The sequence below is a fragment of the Psammomys obesus genome, unplaced genomic scaffold (assembly GCF_907164565.1).
Source record: "Psammomys obesus unplaced genomic scaffold, mPsaObe1.curated_primary_1811, whole genome shotgun sequence".
Taxonomy (NCBI): Eukaryota; Metazoa; Chordata; class Mammalia; order Rodentia; family Muridae; genus Psammomys; species Psammomys obesus.
In genome coordinates, this window is record NW_026585504.1 from 30,446,617 (window position 1) to 30,460,074 (window position 13,458).

General features: G+C 46.0%; 1 protein-coding gene across 4 annotated transcripts in view; it reads left to right on the forward strand.

The window, feature by feature from the left end:
• Kiaa1549l (KIAA1549 like) overlaps nucleotides 1-13,458 on the forward strand; it is a 242,520-nt gene that overhangs the window by 170,827 nt on the left and 58,235 nt on the right. For 3 of the 4 annotated variants that reach the window (XM_055599549.1, XM_055599552.1, XM_055599556.1), the window contains exons 12-13: nucleotides 3,598-3,782; nucleotides 10,342-10,469. In XM_055599549.1, coding sequence (XP_055455524.1) covers nucleotides 3,598-3,782; nucleotides 10,342-10,469 — 313 coding nt within the window. The remainder of the gene's footprint in view (nucleotides 1-3,597; nucleotides 3,783-10,341; nucleotides 10,470-13,458) is intronic. The other variant, XM_055599559.1, reaches the window with a different exon arrangement.

A 13,458-nucleotide genomic window follows, 5' to 3' on the forward strand; every position in this document is an offset into this window, starting at 1 on the left:
TGTGTGTGTGTGTGTGTGTGTGTGTGTGTGTGTGTGTGTGTGTGTGTGTGTGTTGTTAGTGTGGGTGTACGTAAAGGGACCAGAAGTTTATAGCAGGTGAGGCGTCATCCTTCATGACTTCCAGACAGTCTCTGACTGAACCAGAAGCTCACTGAATGGACCCAGGCTGGCTTGTCAGTGAGCTTCAGCACCTGCCCGTCTGCCCTCCCCGGCCAGCTCCGGGTTTATACATACATGGCGCTGCACCCAGCTTTTCCATGGGCTCCGGAGATCCAAACTCATTATTGCACTTTAGCGACTGAGCCATCTCCCCAGCCCTCTTGGAGCTTTTTCCACATTCTCCACCCACCCACACTCAGAGACTTGGCAGGGTTCCTGCCTCCAGCTCTGAACTTCTAAACTCCATCTGGCCATGCAGACACAGGACAGCAAGTTACCACTCCCTCTAACTCCCCACACATTTCAGTTTGTGTCAGCCATGGAGCTGGTCCTCGGGGGCTCACGCTGGCCCCTGGTCTGTTTGCATGAGCACAGCACACTGGAGTATAAGAAATCAAAGGTACTTTTATTACACAGTAAGCGGATCCGTCTGTGGGGGAAGCTGGAGCCTGATTAGACAGTCTTGTCTCCTGAAGCACCAACACCCCCCCCAAAAGAACGTTGTTCTCTGTCTGTTGACATAAGGCACCTGCTTTCCAGACGCAGTGGGGTGTTGGAGAGAAGGGTACACTGGGAATTGCCGAGCTGTGAAAAATGAGACTGCTCCAAGACAGAATATTTCATTTCCATCTGAGCTTGCTTGCCACGTCTTTTTAGACATAACAAGTAATTACCAGAATCAGAGCCGAATCCAGGAATGCAAAACACGCCATACTGGAGTTGGAAAGGGAAGCTCTGAGCTAAACCAAAATCTTCATTCATCTGCCGAGATGCGCTGTGTCCCTCCTGGCTGGAAAGCTCTCCAGAGCTAGAACTGATGAGATGTTGGTGGCTCTGCACAGCCCCATCCATGTGCCTCTCCCCGGGCACTGTGCTTCCTGACATCCTTACCTGGTGCTGAAAATCAAGCCATAGCCCGTGAGCTGCCTGCTTGTGCTCCCATGTATGGCTCAGCTGGTTGTCTCTCCCAAGGTGAGGCTGGGTGAGACACTTTAATTCCCAAAGCCCCTTTGTCACAGGAAGCCAGCAGAGTGGAACTGCCTGGCACCGCAGTCCTGCTGGGGGAGAGTCAGGGACACTGCAGTGTTTGAGAGACAGAGCTGCTGCATCGAAAGTGTGAGCAGAATTCAATGAATGCCAAGGGGCAAGGCTCAGTGGGAAAGTTAGCCAGCCGTGGCCACCAATCGGTAGCCAAGGCAGACAGCCCCAGGGACTTGACTGCATCCTTAGAATGCAGCCTGCAAAGCCAGAGGAGCTCCTGGGGACCCTTCCTAAGACTCAGTAATATACTTAGCATGCTAAGCAGAGAAGGCAAGCGAGGCTTTTCTGGGAGCTGAGGCCAGAGAGAGGATACAGCTTCTTCAGAGACAAGGTACACAGGCACACCCTGTTGCTATTGTTGCCGGCCAGGCTTCCGAATGCAGGGTATCCCGGCCTCCTTACCTCCTTTCTTCCTAGGTCACCCCTTTTCACTCTTTGTCAATGAATCTGCAGCCTTCCCTCCCAGCTTTTTCTTCATCTAAAGAGAACATACGAGGAACAGGCATCTTCAAGGAGAGTCTTTCGAGCCCACACAGATGCAGGGTAGACCTTGCAGGGCCTGTGGTGGCTCACACAAACTGCTTGGGACAGGTTGTTCATCCCACGGGAACAGCCGCTTTTGCCTCTTTCTCACCTATTATCCATCTATATGGCTCAGCATAGTTATATTACCTCTTTGTGCCTCAACTTTTCCATCAGTCAAAAGGGGGGGGGGACAGTAGCACTATTTATGGATAGGCAGTTGTAAAGATGAAGTGAATTAACAGATGTAAATTGCTTTAAGCTATGCCTGGTCTGGAATAAATATCACAGACAAGTTGACTTTTATTGTTTTGTGTACTTTTGTCTTAAAGAGTAATATAACTGTCTTGTGGTACTAGAGATTGAACCCGGTGCCTTGTACACGCAAGGCAAGTGTTCTGCCACTAAACTGTATATCCCCAATGTAGAAAGTGTTATTTTTATTTGGGAAATGTATGAAATTGATATGAGTGACACTGTATTATTGAGGTCAGAAGTTACCAGTGTGTATCAGAGGAGCCATTGGTTGATCTTAGGAAATTGTACACTGGTAAGTGACCCAGACTTCAGAAGTATCCAGTGGATAAATGTGTGACAAGTAAAAGTCCAATTGAGAGAGAGAGAGCAGCAGGCAGAGAGTAAAGATGCAAACAGAGCCATCTTGTCCCATCACTGACTTAGTTAGTTAGTCATGGCTGCTGGAGGTTTCTCATTCCTCACAGGTGAGCCCATAGTGTCAGAGAAACCAGGCCAAGCACATTAAATGATGCCCAAAAGAGATAGTGACTACAGAGGGGAAGGAGGGATGTGGGCGAATCAATGAATAGTGGTTAGACATAGTCCTGGGTTCAAATGCTGGCTCCATCTCAGACCAGCTGTGTGACCTGAAGTATAGGGCTTAACCCTCCCACCTCCAGCTTCTCCTTATAAACTGAGGCTCGAGGTAATGCCCACCTTTGAGACCACAGGGAGCATGCAGTGTTGTGGTTTATACAGTGTGGTCTCTGCTGTGCTGGCCACATTGCTGGGGACTGAAACTGTGAGGTCCTTGAGGGTCAGCACCAGTTATCATTCGTTTCTGTAACTCCAGCACCCACCACAGTACCTAGCATACGTTAGTGTTGTTTGGACAAAATTGAATAAGACAATAGGGGATGTGGAGTTATGTAGCTGAGAAGGAGTGCATCGGAAATAGAGCTCAGCCAAATGGGAAAGGCCTTGAATTCACACTTTGTAAAGGATGTGAATGCCACAAAATACTTCTCACGAGGAAGTGACACAGGCAGACACAGGTTTAAAGGAAGATAACCTTGGAGGCCTGTCAGAAACAGTGGACCTGGAGAGAAAGGGGCAGCTTCCAGGAATAGTCACACTAGGTGACATATTTCGTACCATTCTCCGATCTGTGCTCTGCTTTACTATGCAAAGGGGTGAGTGTAAACCAAAACAGAAGGCCTTTCTCAGATGAAAAAGTTCAAGTTTCTAGTCTTGCTGGCTTGGGAAAACCACATACATGATGTGGGGCCTGCAATATCTTAATTAACATATCCACGATGAGCTGTTTACAATAAGCAGCATCTATTGGCTTAAAGTGAGTGGTGTAGAGTCCTTGAAAGAGGTCCCCTATCCAACACGGGATCACATCTCATTTCCTCTCTTCATTTTTCTGAACAAATCTTACCTCTGGAGATTCTTCAGGGAGTAGAATTAGCATGGATCCTGATTTTGCAAGACAAATCACATTACAGATTTGAATTAACCTTCATACACCAGAAAGCTGGGTTCGGTCCCGTCATATGTGTTTTGCTGTCTGATTCTTCTCAACATTAAATAAACTTCTCTAGAAATATGACTAAAACTTCTTCCTCCTCACAGCCCGTGCAAGGCTTTGACTACGCCAAGCAGCATCTGGGCCAGCAAGGGGCAGATGAGGAGGTCATCCCTGTGACTCAGGAAACGGTGGTCCTCCCCATACCTGTCAGAGATACTCCTCAGGAGAGAGACACGGCACAGGATGGGAGCACCATCAAGACAGCTAAGTCCACTGAAACCAGAAAGAGGTAGGCATGGGCCAGATTCGTCTTTTTGTCAACGAGAGAAATAACTGACGGTGAGAGCTGTGCCCTCGAGTGAATCCCACTGTTCTCTTTAAAACTGCCTGGTGCTTGATTTGAATATTGAAAAGGAGAGCAAGAGAGAAGATGAGAATCATAATGCCCGACACATGCAAGCCACCTCGTGGTTGATCAGCCTCAGTAGTGGAGAGGTAGCCCTTCTATTTATGATCATACACTTGGCTCTGATGTCACCCATTGGTAGCACCTCAGAACACGGTGCCTTTCATTCATGGTGGTTTGTTTTTTTCCAGCAATGTCCCAGTAAAGCTACTGCTTTCAGGCAGAGTCATATGCTGCGTTTTTACTATGAGCAAAGCTCTTTGAAGCAATTGAGGACAGCGGCTGATACTAACTTCAGACCTCTACATACACACACACACCTGTGGCTACACACATGCAAACACTCACACACACTCTTGCACGCCGTGTACGCAATGAAAATGGAAAAAAGAGAGATGAGAATGGAAAGATAACCAGAGCTCTTTGACTGGCGTTAGAAGGACTGTAAAAATGTACTGGGTTGATTTCTGCCCCCAAGGTTCTTGTGATGATGGAAGAGCAAGCATGGCAATGTGTGGTAGCCACAGTGGGGTCTGAGGAAAGCACAGTGGCAGAGACAACCAAGACCCACAGTGCTGTCCAGGCATCAGACACACAGTGGTGCTGGTGCACTGAACCTCCAAGGATGGAGGGGGCGGAGCAGGTGGGAATGGGTAGCTGGAGCAGGGAGAGAGGCAAGGTGAGTATGGACTTCTGCACACAGAATTTCCCGGAGTTCAGCCGGTGGTTGAACCACTTCACAGTGCTTAGGACATAGTAAAATAGAAAAGCAGAAGATGAATTAGAATTATGGATGGCCTTGACTGCCAGGCTCAAGAGGCTGACCCTATTCGGCAGGCTGTGAGAAGCTACTGAGAACTCTTCCAAGGAACAGTGACATCTGGCCCATACTTTAGAACCCTTCTCAAGGCAATATAAATGACAGATAGGAAGGATTAGGCTAGAGGCTGGGAGACTCATTACAAAGTCTTTGGAATGGCCACATAAAGAGGCAGTGAAGCCAATGGCAGGTCCATTGGTTAGCTGAAGCAACACTCTTCAGGAACCCATTCTCCCTTGCTTCAAAAGCACTATGGAAGCTGGAAACACTTCCTCCACCCTGCCTCCCTTTCCTCTCTTTCCCTTTATATGATCTGTCTGTTTGCTGTTTACCAGACACTGCACCTAGCCCAGGGAACAAGACAAACTTTCTATTTATGTGCAACTTAGAATCTGGTAAGGAGAGAGCAGGGGGGGAGGGGGAGAGGGGGTTCTGTTTTAGATAAGAAATCAGGGAGGACCTTACTGATTAGTGCCATTTGAAAAAGACAACACTGGCCTGATAAGTCTGCCAAGGAGCTTGCTAGGGGAGGAATGCTCCAAGTAGGCTTGTAAAGCCCAGAGGAGGGAAATTCTTGACATTCCTGAAGAAAAACCATCCGGTTAAGAAGGCTGGTGTGCACCAGGGAGGAAATCGCATCAGATGAATCAGGGAAGCTGCTTTTAGCTGATCATGTCATGAATTAGGGGCCAAAGTCAGGTTGGGATTTCTTTTGTAAATAAAGATCAGAAGTCATGGGAGGGCTTGAAAAGAGGACTGACATTCGACTTGGTGAACCTTTTCTGGTTCGCTCTGTGGGGAAAACAGACTATAGAGAGTCAGGGTAGAAGAAGGAAGGCCAGGAGGCCCAGGTAAGAGGCAGTAGCACGGAAGGCATACCTGGCGGTGTAAGAGTGGCTGGACTCTCAAGAAAGGCTGTGAAGGAAGCTGCTGACAGGCTGCCACAGGGTCTGGAAATGCAATTGTTGTGCGTTTGTATTAGCAAAGGCTGGAAGGGGATCAGCTTATCTGTCACCTGCAGGCACACAAATGAAAGCGCTGAGAATCATTAACCATATGAGCATATGAGTCTGGAGTCTGCAGGAGAGGCTCAGAGTAGAAATACAGTTCTGGGAGTTGGCAGAGGTCTGTACTCCTATGAGACTGGACAATGTCATCTAGGAAGGGATAAGAATAGAGAAGGAGAGCTCAGAGAACCAAGCCCTGGAAACACTGCAGGGATTAAAGGTGAAGGGGATCAGCAAGAGCCTGCACAGGAAAGTGAAAACATAAACAAGAAGGAGAGGGAGACGAGGAGAGTAGAAGCTGAGAAGCCAGGAGACAAAGTAATTTGAGGAGGAAGGAACTGTCCATACCAAATACACACATACTGCACAAAAATCAAGCAGCAACGCTGTGTTTCATTCTAGGAGCTCTTGGCACCTTAAAAAGAAGTAAAGAAGAACAGAGGGGTGGGTTCCACCTTATGTGGAAAAATAAGGTTGAAGGCATAAGGATTAGTAATCTATTTGCCTGTAACACATTACACCAGAACTTTGATGCTTAAAACAACTGTCATGATTCAGCTCCCAGTTTGGGTGGGTCAGTAGCCTCAGCTGTGCTGGATGGTTCTGGTTTCATCCAAGCTGGTTGATGTTACCTGGAATTACCACCATGCCAATCATTTGATAGAAATTGAGTAAATGAGGCTACAGCCTTGTTGCCAACAGTCTTGTCTAGGGTGGCCCATGACGCTTGGCCCTCTCTCCACATGGGCTTATGTTCCAGCAGCCTAGTCCCACCAGGCGTTTTTCACAAGGTGGTTCCAAGGGTCCAAGGGCAGACAGAAAAACAGCCCCAAATACAAATATTTCTTGAGTCTCTGTTTCTGTCCTGTTTATTTCCTTCCTGTTGTCCAACCAAGTCACGTGGTCAAGTTCAGAGACACTGTAGAAGACCCCCCAAAGTTTGGTTGCATGGAGGTATGAACAGAGTTGGAACCGTTACTGCAGGTCTGTTCAGCGTGGGGAAGTGAGCAAAGCGGAATTGAAACACATGAAGACAGTTTATCTGAAGGACTCATCCACTCTATTACCTATAAGTATTATTCTTGTAATCCTTGCCTAGCACAATAAAGCTATGTTGACAACTTATCACCCATTTAAAAGAAGCTGAAAAGGAAGAATTACTAAATTAAGATACTGATGTAGCACTTCTGGGAAGAATAAAAAATTATTCTCTACCTATTCAAATTGAATAATTTAAATCCTGTGGGGATTAATTTTTGAAATTTGTTTGAAAACAGGCACTTCTTGAGTTAGCAAGGAGTCACCTCTTACCAATTAGGTTCAATTATTTATTCTTGTTTTTATTAAGAAATGTTAGCTTATGAAATAGAAAGGGAGCGGTGTCTACATGCAGCATGATTTCTACATTTGCCTCGTTATTTCATCATTAAAATGGCATTTTTACTAAGGACTGGGGCTGTCACATGAGCCACCATCTCTGTTCGCGTAGATCTGATCATTTGTAGCAGCTGAGTGTGTACATGTATAATGTATATGTGTCTCTGTGTGTGTGTGTGTGTGTGTGCGTGCGCGCGCGCGCGCGTCCACATTCACGTGGAGGCCAAAAGTTACTGTCACGTGTCTTCTTCTATGGCTCTCCTCCTCCTTTCCTTTTCCCCCTGAACCCAGTTGGGTAGATAAGTTGGCCACCAATCCCTAGGGACGCACATGTCTCCGCAGCACCTTAAGGTTATGGGGATGCACCACCAAACTCCGGTCCTCCTGCTTTCCCAGCAGGCACCTCACCAACTGGGCCATCTCCCCAGCATGATTCAGGTTTCTGATTTCCCCATCTTGCCACACGAGTTCCCTCATTCCGGCTACCTATGGACTGACTGTAGGCCCTCCCACAATGGGTCTGAGATTTAGTCACCACGTGGCTGCCTGATGGGTGCTCAGGTCCCTTTCTGGAGTCTTGGTGATGTTATTCTGTTCATCTGTGGCTGGGGTTTAAATTGATGGCCCAGGTCATGGTTGACGGGTAATCAACCCCATAGAAACAGCCATTTGAAACGGACTCTTAAATTAGTGATGGGCCACACTGTTTAGGAACTGCTTAGTTCCACAGCTCCAGGGAGGGGACCATTGTGCTTTGTAACCTTGAGTCTCAATCTTACAGCTGACATGTATTAGCTTTCAAAGGTACCTTTATTCCTGCTGTGTGCACAGATACATTGTACACACAATGTATCTATTTTGACCAGAAGTTTTGAGTTGAATACTCATTGTAAACAGAGGCTTATCGACAGGAACAAAGAATAAAACAGATTGGATTGTTCTCTACAGAAATGTGCTCATTGACACCTTTCCTCAGAGTGAGAGAAACATCAGAAAATGATTTCAGGATCAAATGGGGAAAGGGTATGAAAATATTATAAAATCACTAAGCAGCTTATAAATGTAAAATAGACTACAGACTATTACCCCTGCCCCAGAGTTAAAAGAAAATCTTTTTATCTAATAAAGCCAGTTGGAGAGTAGGTGCTGTTAAGTCTCAGATTCTGAAAACAATTCAAGGGCTCGTATCTCCTCTCTGTCTCTCTTTGTCGCTCTGACAACCAGCATTCGGTGATCAAATAACTGTTGGGTACATAATTATAATATATATATGTTATGCATTCACTCAATTAATGCCCGATCCACATTTCCCACCTATTGTCTTTGTAGCACTAATGTGACAAAATGATAAAGATTTTTCAGCCACAAAAGTTAGGAGATGCTGCATATTAAGTGAAACAAAATTAAGCCAAGGCAGAATTGAGCAGAGCCTCTGACATACTACCACAGTTAGAGGCATCCAAAGGAGGAATGCATTGAACATTTCCTGTGTGCAGATGTTCTTGTGTTCCACAGAACATACTTGGCAGGTGCTTGTCTCATCACACAGACATCCTAACTATCGCTGTTGGTGACTTTTAGGATACTGTCTTAGTTAGGGTTTCTATTGCTGTGATTAAAATTATGACCAAAAAGCAAGTTGGGGAGGAAAGGGTTTATTTGCCTTACACTTCCATCTTGCTATTCATCATCTAAAGAAGTCAGGACAGGAATTCAAACAGGTCAGGATTCTGGAGGCAGGAGCTGATGCAGAGCCCATGGAGGGGTGCTACTTGCTCGCTTGCTTCCCATGCTTGCTCAGCCTGCTCTCTCACAGAACCCAGGACCACCAACCCAGGTACCACCCACTATGGGCTGGGCCCTCCCCATCAGTCACTAATTAAGAAGATGCCTTACAGCCAGCTCTTATGAAGGCATTTTCTCAATTGAGGGTCCCTCTTTTCAGAGAAGTCTAGTTTGTGTGTCAATGTACAACTAGCCAGCACGGGTACCAACATGTACAGAACTGAGTATCCTAAGTTCACACAGGTGGCGGAAGATGACGAGAAGGAAAAGGAGTGTGCTGGAATACACAGCTTTTCCCCCATGACCAAGGGCATAGATTCCAGCCAGTTCTCCATTGTGAGAGTTAGTTGAGTGTATTTCCCAAATATGGAAAACTAACAGTAGTAGAACACGGCTCTCTCTAGGCATTTGCCTCCTTCTCATCGTCCACTCAGGGAGGTCAGTCTTTTCACTTAGTCTTCCCCCAGGTGTGCTGTGAGGCCTGAGGGAGAGCACGCCTCTGGAAGCAGCAAAGTGGCAGGAGCCCGTTTCCCTACAGAGTCCTGGAGGTGAGAGTCCAGCCCTGAAGAAGGAACGAAGGCCCTGTGACTTGCTGCTATCTGAGGCTGCCGCCTTGAGATCTTGAAATGAGGGTGTTCTGGGCTGAGGGCGTCTTGCTTAGCGCTGAAAACCACTCTTTGTCTCCATTGCTGTCACATTTCTCACTTTCTGACCAAGGTGGGCCATCTCCAAGTCAGGGATAATCACTATGACCCGTGACCAGGTTTGGAGGCGCTCAAAACAGTCCCTGGCACATAATAGCTGCCCCAGCAGTTTCCTCTCAGGTGGCAACAGACTCGTATATCTGGCGTGATGCCCTGCACAGAAAAAAAAAAAAAAAGCAATGAAAAGTTGTTTGTTTGTTTGTTTTTTTCCTGGAGGACTGTGAGGCTCAAATTAGTGTTTCGAAATATAAGTAGGTACTAGTCAGGAGTGTGCAGAGCTGACAATGTGAAGATTGCACGATGGGGAGACTTAATCTGTAGTAATTGTGTAGGTCTGTGCTGTGGTGGATAGCCAAAGAAAACCGAGTCTTATGCATGGCTAAAGGCGCTCATGTGACCCAAACACTCAGCATCCAGAGAGCCGTGGGAAGGGAGGGCGTGCTGTCCTTACGATCTCCTGAGTTGCTGAGACAGGTAATGGATTAAAACAGACGAGACTGAGGGCTGAGAACACTGAACTTGTCCCAGGAGCCTCAACCGGTAAAAGGCACTTCAGAACCACCTCACCTGTAAGCCAGTGAGTGTGAGTGTGGGTAGTGTTGTTTCTTTGTTCTCCTGCATCATTTCTTCTTCGCCACTGAGACCGGAATGAAAGGCTTAAGTCATAAACTGTGCAAATAAAATAACCTTGAGAGGAGGCTGTTCCAGTTGAAACTTACTGTCTACCCTGTTGCTATGGTTACCTCCAGCAGATCGCCCAGTGAGAATGGCTCTGTCATCAGCAACGAATCAGGAAAGCCCAGCTCAGGGAGGCGCTCACCCCAGAATGGAATGACACAGCAGAAAGTGACAAAGGAGGAGACAAGGAAGAGAAATGGTGAGGAGCCTCCCCATCTAGTACCTTCTCTGCCTCTCCCATGTGAGCACACTCACACGCTTGCACACATATGCACACTCACATGCTTGCACATATATTCACACACTTAAACCCAGCGTGCACTCTCTCCTGGCCCCCCTGTTCTGCCATATGGGACCTGGAGTCGGCTGTGAACTGGGTGATTTCTGCATCCTTCTCTCTGAATCTGTCTCACTTCCTCAGCTCCTTGTTTGTCAGGAAGCACACACTCCTGGAGGGGGGGGAATTTTTGGAACAAGGTGATGTTTGCTTAGAGCCTTTTCTAACTCTTGAGTTTAAAGGCACAATGTCCAACGCCAAGTCCAACGGACTGACAGAGCTCCAAAATGCTGCTCATCCCCAACTGCCTGTCCTTAACCCCTTAACAAGTTTAAGGGGTTCATTGTGTACCCATGAGTCTGGATCTGAGAGCTTAATTATCAGGTCTGTCTTTTTTTTTTTTAAAGTATTATAATAAAAGACAAATCAGCTTTGCTGGATGTGGTGCTGTGTCCAGCTGTAATCCCAGCTACTTGAGGCAGAAGGATCTAAAGGCTGAGGCTGACCTGTCCAACTTAGTGAGACCAGTACCCCCGAATTAATGAATGAATTTAGCTGCATGACTGAGTCTCCTGGGAGAGTTAAATGTTTCGTCTCCCTCAAGGAAGTAAGAGTTGAACAAGAACATTGTTATTATAAGATATATTTGGTTGGATTGGGAGGTGGAACAAACGAAGGAAGAAATCAACACTGAGTGGAATTGTAAAGGAAACAGAAATGCCTCTTTCATCATCTGGTCAGGCTTTGTATGCAAATATGGCCCCTGTGAAATACTCAAATACTACTGCCTAGTTGTTTGCTGTCCGATTAGAGCCAGGGTAACTAAGGCTAATTAATAAATGTTAATGTATAGACGATTCTTATTTTCTGCCAGGCTTACTGCATCTGAGGCTTCTACTCTTGTTCTCTAGTGAATGTGGACTTGAAAAATAAAATACACTGTTTTTGCCAGCAAAATGGCTGCCATAGGTCTTTGTGATTCCGTGACCTCACTAATTACGCCAGCTCCTACAGCCCTTTTCATGAAGATGTTTAAATATAAGTGAGAAGGTTAGGTGTAACAGGTAAAACAAAAACAAAGAAACAAAGCCAAAAGAGCTTGATGGCAAATGTGGTGACTCATGCCTATAATCCCAGCACTCAGAAGCTGAGGTAGGAAGGTTGCTGTGAGTTCAAGAACATCTGTCTCAATAAAAAAATAAAAACAAACAAATACGATGCCTTTCTGAACAAGTACAGGTACTCGGACTTCTAAGCCAAATGCAACCTTCTCTCTAGGAAAGGGGGATTGTTTACAGGAACATGGGTGAGCAAAGAGATACAGAAGCAGAAATGACTCAGACAGCTGCACCACCAAAGCCCACTACAGCGTGGTGACAGGTCACAAACACAGGGAACCTGGAGCACATTGCACAGCTTGCAGGCATCTTCAGCAGGTTGGAAACTGTCCCTCCCAAGTGACTCAAACTTCCAGGCAATTTGCTCCGTTTCTGCTTCTTTGCAGGTTGGCTTGTCTGATATTGACTCTCTGCAGCCCTTATTGTTTTCTCTTGGCCTAGTGAATCTGGTCAGTTTCAGGGACTTCTTGAAGCTATTTTGAGTTGTTTCCCTTTTGGCATAAGGAGCTTCCCTGAAGCATGGGGTGTTTGAGTCTCAGGAAACTGCTATACACCATACACTAGAGACCTAAAATGCATTATCATTTTACACAATGTTTGTGGGTCAGAAACTTACTAATGGTTTGGTGAGCTTGTTCTGACCGAGGGTCTGACGTGAGGATGTCATAGTCATATTGGCTTCAGCTATCGTCATGAAAAGATGACTCAAGTTTGCCTTCTCAAGGTAGGAGGCCACCAAACCTTTTCATCGGGCTGCTTGAAAATATTCAGAGTGAGTTTCCCAGAATAAGTGAGCCAAGAGCCAACAAGGTAGAAACTATCACGCTGTTTAAAACCAAGCCTTGGAAGAAAGCACACTGTCATTAATGTAACCGTCCCTTTCTCTTTTGGTTACAAAGGTCAGGGCTATCACTGTAGGCATCAGTATCAGGCAACGAAAATGGGACCATCTTGGAAACCCGCTGCTGTGGAAGCCTTGGCAATTGTTGACCAGAAAGTGGGTGAGGAAGGTGGCCAGGCATATATTATGTGGTAAAACTTCTCTCGCAAAATACATACGCATCTAGCGACACTTCTGATAGAAATTTCCCTCTGCCAATAGAAATTTGGCTGCTTTGGTGACCTGGTATTTGCCAACCAGTCCATGAAACTTTTTAAAAAATCCAATTATGACCCACTGCTAGTCTGTAAGTTGTCTTAGTACTTCCTTGGTTTAATGTGACAGATCTGTGATCGTGACAGAATGATCTACATGCTATGTTTCTCAGTAATTTAAATAACATCCCAAGTCTCTTTGAGCAGGTAGGAAGAAAAAACACGCCTCAGTTACATTCAGATTTCATGCGACACCTATTTTGCTTCCAAACTGCCTACTAGTTCAGTTGCTTAAACAGGCCTAATTTACCTTGATGAGAGCACTCAATAAGCTGTCATTCTTATACCTACTTCATGAGAATACGATTTAAAAACAAGTAAATTGGCTAGATATGGCTGGGCTTGAAGCACCTTCTGTCAGCTTAGCTATGGAATCACAAAGCCGGCTGGTGTCCGACAGCCGTCACGGCAGAACGGTCTGTCAGATGGGAGAATTCGTTTACCAGCGCGTGGGAGGCAGTGAGTCCATGCAATTAGAGGAGATGTCTGCGGCTGTGAGTTAGTTTCTCTGGTGGTTAGTCCGTAGCTTTCTTTTGTTATAGACATGTAAAAGAATGAAAAACCCAAGCCTCTTGAGAAACAGCCTTCACGAAGAAAGAAAGAAAGAAAGAAAGAAAGAAAGAAAGAAAGAAAGAAAG